At 43.1% G+C, this 18,652-nt stretch overlaps 1 protein-coding gene across 3 annotated transcripts in view; it reads left to right on the top strand.

Annotated features, from left to right (window-relative positions):
• Positions 1-18,652, top strand: part of FGF13 (fibroblast growth factor 13) — a 470,827-nt gene that overhangs the window by 269,971 nt on the left and 182,204 nt on the right. For 2 of the 3 annotated variants that reach the window (XM_059157055.1, XM_059157056.1), the window contains exon 3: positions 11,307-11,474. The exons of the other annotated variant lie outside the window; for it this stretch is intronic. In XM_059157055.1, coding sequence (XP_059013038.1) covers positions 11,307-11,474 — 168 coding nt within the window. The remainder of the gene's footprint in view (positions 1-11,306; positions 11,475-18,652) is intronic. 3 annotated transcript variants of the gene reach the window in all.

The following is an 18,652-nucleotide window of genomic DNA, read 5'->3' as shown; positions in this document are numbered from 1 at the left end:
TGCAAAGAAAAGCGCTCATTGAATAGGAATGTCGCTTTTTTAGAATTATTTCCTGGATCTTGGCTATTGTCATTGGGAACTTTGTTGTAATGCTTTCCATTAGCTAAAAATGTGCCTCTAAGGGGCCCCTGGGTGGCCCAGTCCATTAAGCTACTGTCTTGGGCTCAGGTCATGATCCTGGAGTTTCGGGATCGAGTCTGTATCAGGGTCCCTGCTCAGCGGGGAGTCTGCTTCTCCCTCTGACCCTCCCCCTTCTCATGCTCTCTTTCTCTCATTCTATCTCTTTCTCTCAAATAAAGTCTTTTTAAAGTTTTTTTAAAAAATGTGTGTCTTACAACCACCTAAAGGGTAAGAATTCTTCTACAGCATTTCCTGGAATTGTCAAAGACCCTTTGAACTTGCAGGCTAATGAACATGACATTGCAGCTGAACTGAACTGACTGTCTTTTCGTGAGCATGACTACAGTTTGTGACTAACTAGGGAGAGAAGGAGGTAATCAGTGCATATTTTAAATGAAACAAGACCTGCCAGGACTCACATCTTGATCAGCTGGAGGAGATTTTTCCTGCCCTCGTGCCTGGGCCTTCTTTCTCCTTTATTGTTTTTCAAATCACAGGCACAGCCACACTCCGTAGACTGCCAGGTAGCGCACTGCCGCGATGACATACACGTTTTTTATTGTTTCAGAGAAGTGGTTTTTCTAGATCAGCCCAGATGTTGGTATTTGCTGTATGGTTCCTGCCGAAGGGTTAGTCACGACAGGCTGCTAATGGACTTGAGTGAACTTCCATCCATGTCCCCTTGGTGGAAGGAGCGCCAATAGGTGATAGAGGCATATGCGACCACAGAACACTAGCAAGCAGGGGAAATAAGGGAACCCTCTTGGCTTGAAAATAAGGGTACTATTCCCTGACTAAGAAAGTACAATGAGTTTGCTACTTAGATATCTTTTGGGGCGATATAGGGAGAGGTAGCGGTGCATTTGATGGCATTCATCCCTCTCCCAGTCGTTATTTTCAAGCTGCATTACAATATTGTTTTTCAGTTATGATCACTAGAACCAAGGAATTCCTGGCTCTCAAGAGAGCCTGGAAAGTGGGGTTTCCTAAACTCTAAAGACATCCACGGAGACTTGGAGCCACCATGAGATTCTTATCAGAGATTCGCTTTCAAAACATGAAGTAAGAACATGAGGGAGATGATGACAGTGAGTAGGGCAGGACTCTTGAGGCACCCCATGGGAAGAAGTATGGTGTCACTGAGCACATTTCCTAGGAGGACATGGGCGCTGTGCTTGAGAGTGTGTTCTCTTGTATACTGGTGAGGAGACCCCAGTCATCTGAGATTTAATGCTCCAAAAATGGGAAAGACTGATAGGTGAAAATAGGCTTTCTAAAGCCATTTAGCCGGTGCTGTTGCCCAAAAAGGTCTTAAGATCAAAAGTTGAGATTTCAGGCTGTTGCTATGGGTGGCCATAACATCATTTTGTGAGCCTAAGCCAAACTCCTGGACTAACGTTTATTAAAAGCAAAGGCTATTAATAGCAAAGCCTCTGACAGATAGACAGACACACACACAGGGCAAGGCTGGCTGGAACAAACATGCATCAGACCATGAGTTACATGGGAACCGTCCCCTTAGCTTATTGTGTCTGAAGGGAAAGGCCACTTATTGAATGATGCCCTTGCCTCGCTATTTAGGCATGGAGGGAGAGGCAGAATTTGATGCAAAAGCGATGTCTGGCATCTGCAGTGCAGCCATTTTTACAGGCTGCCTAGAGATTCAGTCTCTCTCTCTCTCTCTCTCTCTCTTTTTAAAGATTTTATTTATTTATTTATTTGACAAACAGAGATCACAAGTAGGCAGAGAGGCAGGCAGAGAGAGAGGAAGGGAAGCAGGCTCCCCGCTGAGCAGAGAGCCCAAGGCGGGGCTCGATCCCAGGACCCTGGTATCATGACAGGAGCTGAAGGCTGAGGCTTTAACCCACTGAGCCACCCAAGTGCCCTTATTTTTTTTTTTTTTAAGATTGTGTTTATTTGAGAGAGAGGGAGTGGGAGAGAGAATCCGAAGCAGACTCCATGCAGAGCACGGAGACCAGCGTGGGGCTCGGTCCCACACCTGGGAGATCATGAGCTGAGCTGATACTAGGACTTGGACGCTCAACAGACTGAGATACCCAGGCGCCCTTAGGGTTTCGGTCTTTAAGACACTGTGGCCAGAAGCACTCTGCTTTAAAAACAAGATGAGTGAGACCAAATAAAATGTTTCAGTGAAGCCAGTCTCAATTAAACATTTTTGAGAAATGCCAGTGTCATTCCAGAAGAAATACCATTTGTCAGTTTACTGCTCTGTGAGGGGTACAGCCATTTTTTTTTTCCCTCTTGTGGGCTAATCCCCCTATTTTGGTTAGAAAACTAAAATGAAGGTTGTGTGAAGCCTTATGGAGACTAGCAAGAATGTAGGTGGTTGACGTGTTTTGCTTGGGAAAGGCACTTCCTCGTTGACTTGAATTCCACCTCAGTTGATACTCAGGGAGGACTTTGTGCATACAGAATCCCTAAAGAGGGCTAGGCGTTGTGCTGGTTTCTTCCACACACATCATCTCTTTTAATTCTTACAACAGTCCTGTTGACCACTGTGATTCAGTTTGGTCACCTGTAAAAGATGGAAACGGACAAGCTCAAGGTCATGGCAGAGGTGGCAGGGGTTTCCCCGAGTCTCAAGCTCTTTCCTCTGTCCCATGGCAGAGTTGCCATGATTATACATTGAAGTGCTGCCAAATTGTTGTTTGGCTTCAGGAGAGAAGGGAACGAACCCAGACAGAGTCCCCACTGTGCACCAGCCACTGTTCTAGGTATGTCTCACCTTCAAGGTGCCCAGTGGTCACCTCAGAATGTTCTGTAATGACATATTCTGATTTTGTTGGTGTGAACTTGGCAAGGCTAAGAGTCTGCATTTCTAGCAAGCTTTTATGTGATATGGTACTGCTGGTTCAGGGCCCTCCTTTAAGAACAGCTAGGATTTGAAACCAGGACGGATTGATTGTAAGACCTTTGCCAGTACACCCTGCCACATTCTCTAAGGCTTTTGAAACTTACTCCTTGAGTGACCCATTTGTATTCCTTACTTAATTAAGGGGCCTAGCACTTGAAATCTCTCCTTTCTTTAGAGCTCTTCCTTCTATGCTCAGGAAAACATCTTCATAGTCAATCGTGCTTACACTTGTGGCTTTAATTTTTCTCTTGTTCCCTCAATTAGACACATTGGTTTGCCATCCAGCTGAACCTTAGAAACACCTGAGAAGCTTCTTAAGGCCTACCAAGACTCATACCCCACTATGAGACCAATTGAATGAGGGTATCAAGACAAAGCATCATGGGCTGGCTTCAGGCAAAGACACATGGTCTCACTAGCCCTAGACATGGACCTTGAGGGGTGTTAATAAGAATAGAGCTTGGTTTGACTCAGTTCAACAAAACTGGCTGGTGAGAGAGTCCTATTGAAAAAATCATATGAACAGAGGACAGGGGTGGATTAACGCTATGGTAGAGTTGTGGACAAACCACCATAGAACAAGCTCACGCTGGAACAGGGCTGCTACGTGGGGATGTGGACAGCTGTACAGTTTTGTAAGTGGCAACGCTGGGCTGAGATATGGAAAGAAATGGGAATAGTAAGATGACTAGAGGCCAGAGCCTGCTCTTCAAGGAGAAAAGAGCACTTTTCACTGGGGATAGTGCAGAAAGGCTCGCAACCCTAGTTGTGCCCTTGATTCAGCTGAGGAGCTTGGAAACCTACCAGGGCTCTGGCCCAGCCTGCAGATTCTGGCTTAATTGATCTGCTCTGGCACCATGGGTATCTTACTTTGTCAAAGCTCCCCAAAGCTCCTGCTCCACCACAGCTGAGAACCGCTGGTTCAGACTGTGTTTGCACTGGGCTGAGGACAATGCAGTTGGCTGGGAGAGGGAAACCAACAGCTGGGGCTGTCGTTCTCCACATGTGGTCCTTGCCCAGCAGGCGCAGCCCTTAGGGACTTGTTAGAGATGCCAGAACTTATGCTCCAGTCCTGACCACCTCAGTCAGAAACTCGGAGGGAGGGGCCCCAGCCACCTGTGTCTCCACGAGCTTTCTAGAGGAGTACGACAGCCGCTTCAGTTTGGCTGGGACTTGGACAGGGTGCATGGCAGGGGGATGCAAGGACATAAAGCTGGACGACATGCAAGGAACAGGCTGGTGTCAGCTCCTTGAATTGTGCCATTGAGATGGGCAGCAAGGCCAGTAAGCTCAGGTGGAGGGTATTTCTCTGTGGTCTCGCTATTCCTCGTGTGCTCAGAATGGCAGCAGGGATAAACCAAAGGCCATTCATGCAGGGGCACAGGACCTCCGAAGGCATACTCTGCTCTGCTGGTGGAAGCTGCCACTTTTCTTGTTAATGGACTCGTTTCTGTCTTCAGTAGAAGGATGCATCCTCCCTGGTGACTTGGGCCTTTAGAAGAGGGAAATGCCAGGCTTCAGGAAAGCTTCCTGGATAAGGTCAGAAAGGGTTTCCCAGCCTGTCTTCTTACCTCTCACCCCTGCCAGGTCTTTGGTTGGCCGGGCCCCACCTGTTTTTCCCAACAGGTCCTGAGGATGCTTGCCTTTGGTGCTGCCCTGTGTCATCGTTCATGGGACAAAGCCTTTGCCTTAGGCTGAGTAATGACCCCACCGATGTGTAGCAGTCATGCTTTAGATCTTGCCAAAGACTTTCTGTTGCCTAGGTGATTGGCATGCTCCCCAGCGCATTTTCCTCTCTTTCTGGTCTGGACTGACTGGGGTAGTATTCCTTCCCCAAATGGAACAGCTGGGTCCCTGCAGGCCGCCGAGCCTCTCCATGGGTCACAGTGGGACTTCCAGGATTGACGCTTATTCTTTACAAAGAGTTTTCTAAACCAGAGGGACTTTACCCATCCTCAAGTCCAGCGATTCTCAGCTAAGGTGATTTTGCCTTCATCCTGCTAGGGAGAGGCATTTGGCACTATCCGGAGACAGTTTGGGTGATCACAACTTGGCTGGGGCAGGGTGGGGGAGGGTGCTCCTGATACCAGTGGGGTAGAGGCCAGGAGCGCTGCTACACATCCTTTGGTGCACAGAGAAGCCTCTCAAAACAAAGAATTATCTAGCCCCGAAGAAACTGGCCTAGGACCCATCACTTATTTTTGAAATGGGAAGTTTGAAGTTCAGAGGTGAAGTGGCATTCCAGAGGTCACCCAGAAGGACCGTCATGAGACAGAGCCGGTGGGGGGCGTGGGAAGGTTCTGGTTTACTAACTGCCACAGTGCCATGCTCAGTGGTGTCGTCTCTGCCCCAGACAGCCTTTCTTCCGAGACTGCTACTGCTGTGTGCTTGCCAGCGGCCAGACAATGTGCAGGCGGAACCCCTTCCATTTACGAAGCCACCTTCTTAGCACACGCTTTCAGTGGAGGCATGTTTATCCCCAGAAGGGAGTGATCTTATGTGTGCAAAGAATTGTGGGCCATTAGGGAAAGAGCAAAGATGATGTCAAAAGACGTGTTTCTTGCCTTCTGGGAGCTTACATTCAAGTTGTGAAGGAAAGACATATATATATGAAAATAATTATCAACTTAAGGTTTTAGTAAAAGCCTATAATGATAACCAAAAATCTGTAGAGTGATAAATGAGACAATGTTCCTGCCTGAGAGAGCTTGTGTTCTTGTGGGGAGAGTGAGATGAGACACATGCATATGTGCATACGTACATGCATGCACTTAAAAATTACAGTTGTGGGGGCGCCTGGGTGGCTCAGTGAGTTAATCCGCTGCCTTTGGCTCAGGTCATGATCTCAGGGTCTTGGGATCAAGTCCCACATCCGGCTCTCTGCTCAGCAGGGAGCCTGCTTCCCTTTCTCTCTCTCTGCCTGCCTCTCTGCCTACTTGAGATCTCTCTCTGTCAAATAAATAAAATATTTTAAAAAAATTACAGCTGTGGCAAGTACAGACCTACCTATAGTAGTTGAGAAGACATGTCTGAGGAGGTGAAATTTAAGTAGAACCTGGAAGGACATAGAGCAGGAGTCATGGTGAACAAGTGTAAAGCCTTCAGGCAGGAAAAAGCTGCCATATTGAAGACACTAATGGAAGAATCTAGTGTGAGTAGGAAGAAGAGAGGCATTGATGGAATTGAGGAAAAGGGAAGCTACCATGATAGAGAGTCCACATTTCATTCTATCAGGAAAAGAACAAAACAGCCGAATAAACAAAAATTGGAGGAAGTCCTAATCATGGTTGAGAGGGCTGGATGGAGATGGGGGAGGTTGCCAAGAAGAAGGGAACTGAAATTTCTAGAAGGATTTTAAAGTCATTTTTATGTTGATTATTAGTATTGGATTCTGTTAAGAGAATTACTTAAGTTACTCATTTACATTTACACCTGCCATCTTGATCGTATCTGCTGTAGCAGTAAAGCTCAAATATCATATACAGATAAGTAATAGATGATTAGTCAGAAGGCAAAATGGAGGTCTTGAGGTAATATCCTGTGGCTGAATATACTTTTCAACATGACAGGTGCTCAGTGACATGGAAGAGTAATTTGTTCCAATTACTTGATTTTCTTCTTACGTTTTTCTCATTATGCAAGGACATTTGATAATGTGTGTACTTTGCCACATTTTCTGATTCATAGGTGTTTTATGTATTTGTTTCTTGGAGTCACTTATATATGTCTAATAACTTTGATTGGTAGCTCCAATCATTTCATTTCCATCGCTCTGGTGATCTCAGATTTGCTGTGATTTAAAATCATGTATCATTAATTATGTTGAGTCATCTCTTGAAGAGTTCATTTTAAAGCAAAAAACAGCATCATCAAATAATTGGGGGCTTGTTAACTGTTTCCAGCTTGAAGCCAGCAAACCTCACAAATCCCAGGGGCCTGGTGAGGGAGCAGGTGCATACGTGGCATTATCTAAATGGTCTCCTAGTCTGTGTCTGGTTGCTTTTCTGTCTTTGAATGACGGAACTTTGTTGGAGGCAGGGGTGATCTTTTAAGCTAAGTCATGCTGAAGAGTTTTTTAATATACAGCATTGGTGCAGAGTGGTCTTACTTTAGATTTGCTGGTAAACACACTGAAATCCTGGTTTCCAGGCTGGGCTTTTCCAATAACTCTGTGACATGACAAGGTATGTCCCCTTCCTGAGCTTTATTTCCTTATGCTCTAAGGCAAAGAGGTTGCACTTAGTAATCTCTCAAGAAATTTTGTTTGGAATGACATGGAGGATGATGTTGGGGGTGTTTGTGATACTACTAAATATTTGTATTTATTGGTAAAAGTTATAGAGTAAAACAACTGGATTTTTTTTTTTAATAGGGATAAAGGTAGGTACATTACATTGGGATTATAGGTACATTACATTGGGATTATTTTTTTTAAAGATTTTATTTATTTGACAGACAGAGATCACAAGTAGGCAGAGAGGCAGGCAGAGAGAGAGGGGGAAGCAGGCTCCCCACCAAGCAGAGAGCCTGATGCAGGGCTCGATCCCAGGACCCTGGGATCATGACCTAAGCTGAAGGCAGAGGTTTAAACCCATGGAGCCACCCAGGCGCCCCACATTGGGATTATTTTTTTTTTTTATCAGTGATTCAGGTTTACTAGAGATCATTGCTTACTCTATGTTCAGTTGTAAATGTGAATACTGTATCTCTGTGAACATGAGTAGCTTAGGCTTAGGTCATCAGGCTTAGACTTAAAGCCCCTTCCCTTGCCATAACTGCCTCATCTTACCCCTGTCCTTGATCTTGGTGATCGCTGAGAGACCTAGAGGAGAGTGGGGCTGGTTTAGTGCCAATCCAGTGATGCCGTTGGGAGACCCAATTCTTGATGCAGACTTGCCCACCCAAATGGTTAGTCAATAGAACACCTTTTATAACAGGCCCCAGTTCTTTCATAAATTGTGCTCATAACTATCAACCCTCTCCCCTAAAGTCACTTATTCTTGTCACTTCCATGTCTGAGTATGCCACCTGATAGCGTCTGCGTGTCTGGATGTGTGGATTTGCATGTGTGCTCTTGTCTTCTCCCAACTCTTGACCATTCCTGTGGGACTTTGCAATCCCTAGGAGGTGGGTTGGGTGATCAAGGCCAAAGGCACTGACTATGTGGGTGCAATTTTCCAGAAGAGGCCTACCTTCCGGTAGCCGTTGTCATGGGGCTCAGCAACCTTCCTCAAAACATGGGGCCTCATGGTCCAGAAATCAACCATGAGCCACTGTTACGGTCTTATTTGTCTGGAAGAGTCAAGTTGAGCCTCTGAAACTGGAGGAGGCTTCATGAAAATCCATCGTCTCCCTAATCACCGGAGTCGTTTGTCTCCCTCCAAGATTGGATAAATCTGTTGTTGGGGAGGGCAGCAGGAGTCATTGCATAAATGTGGACAAATGGCTCAAATGAACAGAAGGAGGAGTGATTTTTGGAGGATAGAGGTCACATGCAAGAAGGCAATGCACTAGAAGGAGAAAAATGGCAGAAAACATTGGACTAAGCCAAAGGAAAGAAGAATTGCATTCTTTTTTCCTGTTTTGATGAGCTGGCTACTTTATAGAACTAATATTCCCTGAAAGCTTTGCATCCTCATGCCTTTTTTAGAGAAGCTGAATTCAGGTGCCCACCTGCCCTAGCGCTGGGGTCCTGTTGGAAGTGTCCTCCCAATCCTGTTGCTGCCATTGCACATAGAGCCAATGTCTTATCTGAGGGAGCCCTGGGAATAAATGAGTTTGATATAATAGTTCTAATTTTTCATGTAGAATATCCTCAAGTTCAGAAATTTTATAGACCCAAGTGAGGTGCTGCCTATACAATGTCACTTCTGGTTAAACAGTCCACAGTGTTTCTAGCTCTTGTGTCAATGTGACACCAAGCCATTGATAGATTGGCTTTTTTGCTCTTTTGCCAGAACTGACTGATGGTTAAGGTTGAGTAGAGACAGCCTGACCCAAAGCTGAGCCATTAACTCCCAGATGTTCACAATTTCTAAGGAAATGTTGTATGCCTGTGGTTATTATTCACATGGCTTCTTAAATGCTCTCATCTTGGCACCTTTTGCACTTGCTGAATTCAATTTTAAGAAAGAACAGGAGAGAGAATTTTGTGGAAAGCAATTATCCTGCACTTTTGTGACCTTCATGCTTTCCCCATCATGATGAATTTAGGGGCTGGTTCTTGTATCGGTCAGCATGTCCCTTTTATTAGAATTTTGTTGTATGTTACAGATAACCAGTTGTATCTAATTAAACAATAATGATGGCAGTGCAAGGCATTTTCTGGGAATTAATGACCAGCTGGAAAGAGCTGATGGCTAGAGAGTCAGCAGAAGGCTATTAGTTTCAGTTGGCCATTAATCTCCAACAATGCCCATTTGTGACGTCATTGTTGCTGTCGAAAAATGAGAGTGGAAGATAATTTCCTGATGTTTATTGTGAGCTTCTGAATGATAGGTTCCCTGTGTATTATCAAAAAAGTTATTCTTTTCTTCTTAATCCGCCAATTGTCCTTTCCTCTTAAAATATGTTTCTTATACATAGTGCGTGAAAATGAAATTTCTTAGCTTCTAGATAATCATGGGAGTTTCTTTTTTTAAAGAGTTCCAAGTTTGGGAGGTTTTCTTTAAATATTTTGGATGGTAAAACCAGAATTGGTCTTCAGCTGTGATGCTGGAATTTGATAAGTGTCTGTATTATCCTAACTCTCTGCTCATAGCAGGAAATGGTTGCAAATGTTTTGAATAGCAGCTGTTGCTAGCAGAGATGTGCGTTTCACAACGAGATTCTATGGAGTTCTAGTCACATTCCTAGTAGATGAAGGGGACTCTCTGCCAGGAAAAACTGTGGTGGTGTGCCTATATAATATTTTTGATTACTGCTGCTGAAGGCTAGAGGAAAATAGAGAGCTGGCTAAAATATTCATCACCTTCTTGCATAATTTAATGACTTATAAAGGAAGACAGCAGTTCCACATACAAGCCATCTATCAAGAACTTGTTCTGAACTCATAATGCTAATTTCAAAGTTTTGTTGGGTTTTCTACCATTTTTTTTACCCCAACACAAAAGAAAGTTCTTAAAAGGTCATTAAAATCCCAGCCAATGAGCTGGGAATGTTTTGCCAAATGCAGAAGCTTCAGGTCCCACCAGATTTCTACCATAAGCTGTTTATATTTTACAAACACCACAGGGTTCTTCTGCCAATGGGAAAGTTGCTGGTGGTATCAGTCCTTCTAAATGCATGCTAAGTGTATGCATTTGGGGGTGTAGGATGAGTCAGCATGCCATTAATCACAGCTTTAGAAGACACTGACTCACTCTTGGCAAAATGGAATGGCCTCATTGGGAAGGGTGTGAAAGAGAAAAAAAAATCCACTCTGGGGTCAGTTCCCTGTTTCTGCAAATGCAGATTGAATTTGCACCCCCCAACCCCTCTTGGTGGGTGGTTTTTAGGCTGAAAAGTGTTGCGGTAGGGACCCTTTCAAATCAGACCTCGTGTTTTTACAGGGAGAAAGTGCTTAGACATTCACAATCTTGCTTAGGAAATGCAGAAAGGATCTGGAAAGAAAAAACAAGCTGAGAGGGGCTGGGCATCTATCTAAGGCCAAATTTGGCGAACCAGGTCCCTCTCTCCCTCCCTTCAACAAGGTAGGTCTTTGATCCAGATCTGCTGTTGGTTGTGAGGCTCACGACAATTTCTTGTCCTCATTAAGGGGTCCTGAATATCTGAAATATATCTGCGATAGCCCCAGTTCTCCCTGAAAAGCAAAGATTAAAGAGCAGCACCCTTGAATCTTCTGTCTGATTGGGTGTGTGTTGGGTTAAAGTCACTAAAGTCAAGTTCTCCCAGGGAGGAGACCACACAAAGAGGCAACAGCGAATACACTGGTAATTGGCGGACCTCAGCCAGTTCAGCCTGCCCATATTTCTACTATAGCTGCAATTGCAACGTGTGAGGGCTACTTGGTGTTTATTGAGGTACAATATGGTTATTGGTGTTAAAGAGTTTTATGGTACTTCTGGCACAGTTTCACACCCTTACCTTTTCCTTGTATTAACAACAGAGGTCTGTAGAGTTGAGTACAGGGCTTTATTATTTTAAAGTCAGCCCCTAAAACTAATGTCAGCAAGCTAGTAAACGTTTTCCTTTGAAACTTTTCTTAGGAATGTTGTTTCTTTAGTCTTCCCCGGGAGTAGATGGGATTTAAGATGCTCGCTGCTTTCCTGAAGCTCTAACTTGAGTTCATTTTGTTGTGTGGTGACCACAGTTCTGGATGACGCCCCCCCTGGCACACAGGAGTACATTATGTTACGGCAAGATTCCATCCAATCTGCGGAATTAAAGAAAAAAGAGTCCCCCTTTCGTGCTAAGTGTCACGAAATCTTCTGCTGCCCGCTGAAGCAAGTACACCACAAAGAAAACACAGAGCCCGAAGGTTTGTGCCCAACGGACGCGTGTTTTTGCTTGTTTTCTCTTATTCTTCTTTCTTTCTCTTTCTTTTTGACTGTGCATTGCCCTCTGGTGTGCTGTGTGTCGTTCGGCCCCTGACAGAGTTAGGAGGCCCCTGGCTCGCTGGTGAATGTGTTATGCAGGCTCAGAAGGAACACTGTATAATACAGTCATCTCGGGCCCAGCGCGCACGGCCTCTTGCTTCCCACAGCGGAACCGGTCTCAGCTGCTGTCCTTCCATTGCGCCGTTTTGGCTGCTAAAGTTGCTTGCTCCTGTGGCCAACATCTGGCCAAGTCTGTTCCCATCACTTGCATTCCTAAAACAGCAGTCGGCTGAGGAATGACACTTCTAAAGGGACATAGTGAGAAGATGGTTCCAAATTCTCTGACTCTCCTCCACTTCATAAAGCTTCCACATTGTGCTTGAAGAATGCTCGTGGTCTACTTAGTCCGCTGAAGCAGGCCCTGACGTCCCATGTAATGCACGCCCAGTTGCACTTGGCCACAGTGAAATGCATGCCTCAAGGACATTCTTGAGTAGTTTGTTTTCCTTTGCAGCTCAAGTCCAGGTTTGGAAAATTCTACTTGCCGCTACTTAAACCGAGGTCAACAGCATGTGCATTGTAACCCATGCTACAAACCTCTCTCTAAAGCAACTCGTCTGTCTAGAGAGAGTATTCAGACATTTCCCCCTACTTTTTTGCATATATCAACCAGGGACAAAATGTGGTCAGCTCTTTGCCATTTGTGTCCATTTCAGCTTCCTCGCTTCCACATTGAGTTTTAAATGTTCGTTGGCAGAAAAGGAGACGCATTCATTTTTCATTGTTCCATGTGTATTTCAGCCATAGAATAGAATATTCGCATTTGTTTTTACGCATGCTTTGGTATTCAAGCTGTCTAATTTGGGGGTGAGTTCTGATGTCAACAGTGAACTCATCTGGAGATGTAGATGGTGATCCTTCACAGTGAGTAAAATAAATCTTTTGGTGGTTTGATAGAGAGGATACCGACTTGAGCTCATGCTTCAGTAAAAAAGAAAAACAAAAACTTTCAACCAGTGATAATTACTTTACTCTTTATAATGCATTTCAATATTTTCTGCTTTCTTTTCTCTAAAATTACATATACTTGCAAATAAACACACACACACATAAAACCAGTGTCTGTGTTATAGATCTATACCATTGATGATATAGTCATATATATTAAGCATATATAGCATAATTGAACATATATGTTACAGATACTATGCTGTTTTTCTACTTGCACAAAAGCCTAGAAAACAAAATTTGGTTAGAGGAAGAAAAGGAAACAATTTAAGAAGTACCTGATTAAATTCAGTCAAGCAATCAGTTTAGAAAGTTACTTCAAATCATTTTAACAGTACTCAGATTTAAGAAAAATACAGTTGAATAACCTAAATTTAACCCCCCCACCCCTTCTTTTCTTATTACATACAATTTTGTAAGATCTGTGAACTTTCAAAATATCCCTTGGAGCGTACTGTGTGTACTGTTACAAATGTTTTCAGATAGGAAGAATTCTTTAGAGACTGGATAGCAGTAAAACTCCTCATATGAGGTTTGGATTGTTTTTAATCTGTCGTTTCATCTACATGTTGAGTGGCTGCCATCATGCTTAATGTCACTGTCATACGCTTTGATGATGGGCATTGTCTTCTTTCAGACTGAAGATTTTCCTTATCTCGCTCTCCTTCCAGGTCCTCTGGAATAGTGAAGCTAATATTTCCTTCCTTGCTCCTATGGATTATTTGTAAATAGTGTTAGACTCCTTACAGGTTTTCTGGAATGCCATTTGAATAACACAGCTTGCAATTTTACTATACCCAGCTTCGTAAAAGGTCCCAGAAGTTAATGTGAAAACCAGACCTTGAAATGAAAACACTTGATCTTTGTACAAATTAACAGGGTCCAGAAGATCCTAGACGGGGTGAAAACAGTGATGCTGTGGAAGAGATCTAGGATAAATAAGGAGACCGTATCGAGAAATTAACATGCTTACTTCATGTAGGATACCAAGGCTCGTCATTTCCAGGCAGTGAAGTAGCCACAGTTTTGGAAGGGTTCAGTGGTCATTCTGGCAACCTGGTAGATGTTGGCAAGACTGGTTTTTGAATGCTGTAGAGTCCAGTCTTTAGTTTTCTCTTATAGCTGCTATAACATGTTACTGCAGTTAGTAGAAATAAAAGGCCTCTTGATTATAAATAGAACCTTCATTCTAAACTATATCCACACTTGGAAACATTTTATTCTCATGTGAAGCATTTTGGAAGAGAGTTCCTTTCATGGTTTCTGGGCCAAAGCACGAGACCTTAACTGAACTTGGCCGTGGATGCCCACCAGTTCTACCACATGTGAAGGCGATGAACAGGATGACCTCTTCTAATGAGGTGGTTTTGATAAAACCCTCAAGTGAAAAATAACAACTTCATTAAAATTTGGGAGGAAAATTAAAGTTTGAATTGGGTAAGTTTTCGAAGTGATGAAATTAGATCAAAGAGCTTTCATGTGTATTATGATAAAACTGCAATTAATTTTCTTCTTACTGAACTGATAAAAATTGACCAACTATTTTTATATTATTACAGACAAAGTCTTGGTGTTCCATTTGATTGGTGGTGTCTTTGTGCAGGCCAGATTATCCTCATAGTTTATGACCGCCTGAGATTTGCTACAGATCATTTATTTACAGTTCATAGTCACCTGTCTTTTAAAAGGTATTTTTGGATCGTGTCTAGGGCCCTCAGAAGCCATGTGAAAAAACCTTGGAGGATGGAACCATCCCACTGGATTTTCAGGATGCACTAAAGCCATGTTACACTTTGCCAAAAGCAGGTTTCTATTTCCGAGCAGCCAATTCCAAAATAAGTTCTTTAATCTGTTCCAAATGCTTGTGATTTTCAGTGATATGATAATTTACATAAAAACCACTTATGATGTAATCTTATATGAGTACCGGCTTTTGGCTGAAGACACACATACTAGTATCTGAGAGTCAAATGTGGCCCAGGACCAGCAATGCTCTTTGTTAAAAGAAAGCCACGTGGAGAGTGGAGGTTGTTACCAAAACCTTCCTTCTTACTGTTCCAGGAGGCTTTTGAAAAGAGAAAATACGATTCTTGTAGCTTGATTCTTTTCTTTCATTGTCGGGTGTGCCAAAATGAAATCACTGATTTCGAGTAACTTCTGAAAGCCAGTCATCGGGCTTTCACTGATGTCTGAAGATTGTTCAAAAGCATCACACCGAGATATATGTGCTTGCAGGTTGATACTATTGAAAATCTACTGAGAAAAAGAAATGGATTTCCAGCATTCACCTTTAGGATTAAAAATCCTGATTACAGTAGTAAATTTGAAGGAGTTAACACAATATAGGAGAATATTACGGAGCTCGGGAGTTGGTCAACCACTGTCTTTCGACCAAGTATTTGGCTTTTTTCTTACAGCCCTGTTTTCATGTGATTTATTCCATCTGCCTCAGGACATCTCTAACCTTTTAATTCAGAGAGGCATCCAACCACAGTGACTTTGGTTGGAGGAGAAGAGAACCTGGGCTCCAGAGTGGTGAGGAAATATGGCAGCCTTTACTGACCAAAAGAAAGCAAAAATTATGTGCCCAATATTATGGGGGGGGGGAGGGCGTATTTGTAACTAGTGCCAATGACTCTTCCTCTGATGTTGCCTTGCTTTCTTTACACCCTGGAGAGAACACATCCCCGTGAACAGCACCAGTCTTGCCTAAATGGTAAGAGAGGAAGAAAGTAGAAGAATATTGAGGAATATGTGAAGGGAAGTGTCTTTATTTGTGTCCTTAATTTTTCTTCAGCTTTATTGTCTCCTGTTGTGTGTCTTCTTCATTTGAATAATAGTGAGCCTTTGGAGGAAAAAAGGGTCTAATACTATTTGAATTAGTCATTTGATAAAAATGAAGCAACCTCTGATGCTTGACACCTGGAAAATGGCTTGACTTTCAGAAAGGATGTGACTGGGTTCCATATCTGTCCCCTTGAGGGTGAGAATTGGAGGGTTATTCCTACTTTATTAGAAAAACATGGAGCCATATGTTTGGGTGGCTCTGAAGCGATAAAAGACTTTACTCTTAATCTTTTAATTTCAAAGTAACTATGACTTAGGGGTCACCTTGCCTTTGATGTATTACCTGAACGATGGCAAAACGACACCAGAGAGTTTTCTTTGCTCATTGAAGCAAATGGCGGCTTAATTACAGAGTCACAAGAAAGATTTTAAAATTCGTCCAAAGTGAAAACAAATTAAAGACAGAAATCTGAAGGCCTTGGTGATTAGCAATGAGTAAACAATATCCTCTCCCCAGAAAGTATTCAAATGTGTTTCTCTTGGTTCCATGTTGGCTATTTCTTAATAGGAGTCTTATGTCCTAAAACATTAGGAAACCAGTAATGGCACATTCTCTCTTGTGTCCTATTTCCCACCTATGGCAGCAAACAAAATTAAATCATATTTTGGGGAGAGTTTCTACTCTCTGGAAAATGCTTAATTTGATCAAGGAAGTATATTTAACAACCAGTCATTCAATGTCAGGCCAGGATGGGCATTTATTATTCTCTTTTTAGTTATATGCCTCTCGATTCAATCTCCAGGCTGGCTTTTACAGTAGAAACGAACAACCATTCATTCCTAGAAAATCTCATTTGCTTCTTAGAGCAACAGGCCTTCCTTCTTTCTTAAGCCTTGGTGTTTCCTTCGAGCTGGCAGTGACGTTTTCCTGAGGTTTCTCTTGGTTAATATCAAAGGCAGGTATTTCTCCTGCTGCTTCTTCTCGCATCAGCCAATGCTAATGACCTGTTTCAAGTTTTCTTTTGTTTAAAATAACACTGCTCTGGGAAGATGCTCCGAAAGGTTCATTGGATGAATGACAGTGTATGGTGATGATTTTGACTTAAAAAAAAAAAAAAGTGAGTATCTAAGTGCCAATACTTGAAAATCCCATTCATCCATATGGGAACTGCCCCCCTCAAAGCTATTACTTCTGAGTAGTAGTAGTGTAGTAAGAAAGCACAGTAACTCCTCTTGTTTGTTTCTCTTTACGGCCAGTTGATAAACCATTTAAGAAAAGATGCTGTTCTGACCCAGCATGATAGGACCCAGGTAGGCTATGTTCCTTGTCTGAAAAGACATAGCCTGAATGACTTTTGGCTATTTCCCCAAATCAAGCCGAACCTGAATATATGGGGGTCTCCCTGGGTTCAGGAGATACATAGGAATCTGCTGTCACCTCTGCTTTGGTTTTAAATGATAACTTGCTTGCCTGATCGAAGAGCATTGTGGGGACTAACTATACTCTCGCTCACGTGATCTTCAGTGATTAGCAGATCGGTATTTTCCAAATTATGTTTCATGAAACACTGATCATATAGCTATGTGAAAAGACAGAATCTATGGTCAAATGCATGTTTTCAAAATTCCACAGCACTCTCAGAGAGTCTCAATTCGTAAGAGTATATTTAAAGTTTTGTGGAGTCTTACAGATCAGGAATTTGACTTTGGGTGATTCGGTGGTAAACATTTTCCAGCTACCGAACCCTTTTTTAAAAAAAGATTTTATTTATTTATTTGACACAAAGAGAGAGAGAGAGAGAGAGAGAGATCACAAGTAGGTAGAGCAGCAGGCAGAGTGGGGGAGAAGCAGGCTCCCCGCTGAGCAGAGAGCCCGATGTGGGACTCAATCCCAGGATCCTGAGACCCTGACCTGAGCCAAAGGCAGAGGCTTAACCCACTGAGCCAACCAGGTGCCCTACCAAACCCTTTTTGTTCATCACACCTATTAGTATCATACAAATACACTCTGAGAAACGCCATGCTGGCTCTCCTGGGCATCAGCATATCCCCTGTCACAGCTGGGCTTTGACAAGTAATACACTTTGGAAATGCATGTTGTTCCCTATCTCTCTGACCCCCCTCCTCACTATCTTTACGGAAGTGGTCCTCAGAGTATGGATCCATGATCAGGGCTGGGTCTGAAATTATTTGTTACAAGTCAATGATGAGATAAGGAGCTTGTCCTAGAATGTAAATCAATGCACGGCTTTCTTCATCAAGAATGTATTGCTGTCTTGCTGTGAGAAATAATATCAGCTGAATGAGATAAAAAAATGTGCTTAGTGACAGAGTTCGCAGATCAGCCCTAAGTCTGTGGACCATACTTTGAGTGACCCTGCTTTAGATTACTTAGCTGATTCTCAACCTTGGCCACACACTGAAATCGCCTGAGGCCCTTTGGAGGAAGAGAGATGCTTGAGCCCCGCATCAGACCAAAAACAACCATCCAACCAATAACTTGTCCAAACAAAAACCCTGCAAAATCTCTCGTGGCTGAGGTAGTTAGAAAAAATAGAACTACCCAGGTGATTCTAATGTGCTAACAGGGTTGGGATCGCTGCCTTAGGAAAAAATCACCTTGGCATAAGGTCTGGTGTGTGATGTCAACTGTCAATTCAAAATTCTTATCATGCTGATTGTGTGGGCCTCTTTAGGAGGTGGCCTGTGATGAGAGGGCACTGCTGGACAGGCAGCACTTACATGACCTTTAGAACTTGTGGCCATGGAAGGTATTCATCATTCTCAACACACACGCGTGCACACTCGCATGCACCCTTTCTGTTAATTGTTCCCTCTGGTGTGAGAAGCTTTTTATTTTGATGAGGTCCCAGTAGTTTATTTTTGCCTTTGTTTCCTTTGCCACAGGAGACATGTCTAGTAAGAAGGTGCTGTGGCTGTGGCCAAAGAAGTCGCTGCCTATGTTCTCTTCTAGGATTTCAATGATTTCCTGTCTCATGTTGAGGTCTTTCATCCGTTTTGGGTTTATTTTTGTATCTGGTGTAAGAAAGTGGTCCAGTTTCATTCTTCTGCATGTTCCTATCCGGTTTTCCCAACACCACTTGTTGAAGGGACTGTCTTTTTCCCATTGGGTATTCTTTCCTGCTTTGTTGAAGATTCATTGACCATGGAGTTGACAGTCTATTTCTGGGTTCTCTATTCTGTTCCATTGATCTATGTGTCTGTCTTTATGCCAGTATCGTCTGTCTCTATGACTACAGCTTTGTAATGTATCTTTAAATCTGGAATTGTGATGCCTCCAGCTTTGCTTTTCTTTTTCAACTTT

The sequence above is a fragment of the Mustela lutreola genome, chromosome X (genome assembly GCF_030435805.1).
Source record: "Mustela lutreola isolate mMusLut2 chromosome X, mMusLut2.pri, whole genome shotgun sequence".
Taxonomy (NCBI): Eukaryota; Metazoa; Chordata; class Mammalia; order Carnivora; family Mustelidae; genus Mustela; species Mustela lutreola.
Note: the sequence above shows the minus strand (reverse complement) of the source record. Positions and strands in the feature narration are given on the sequence as shown.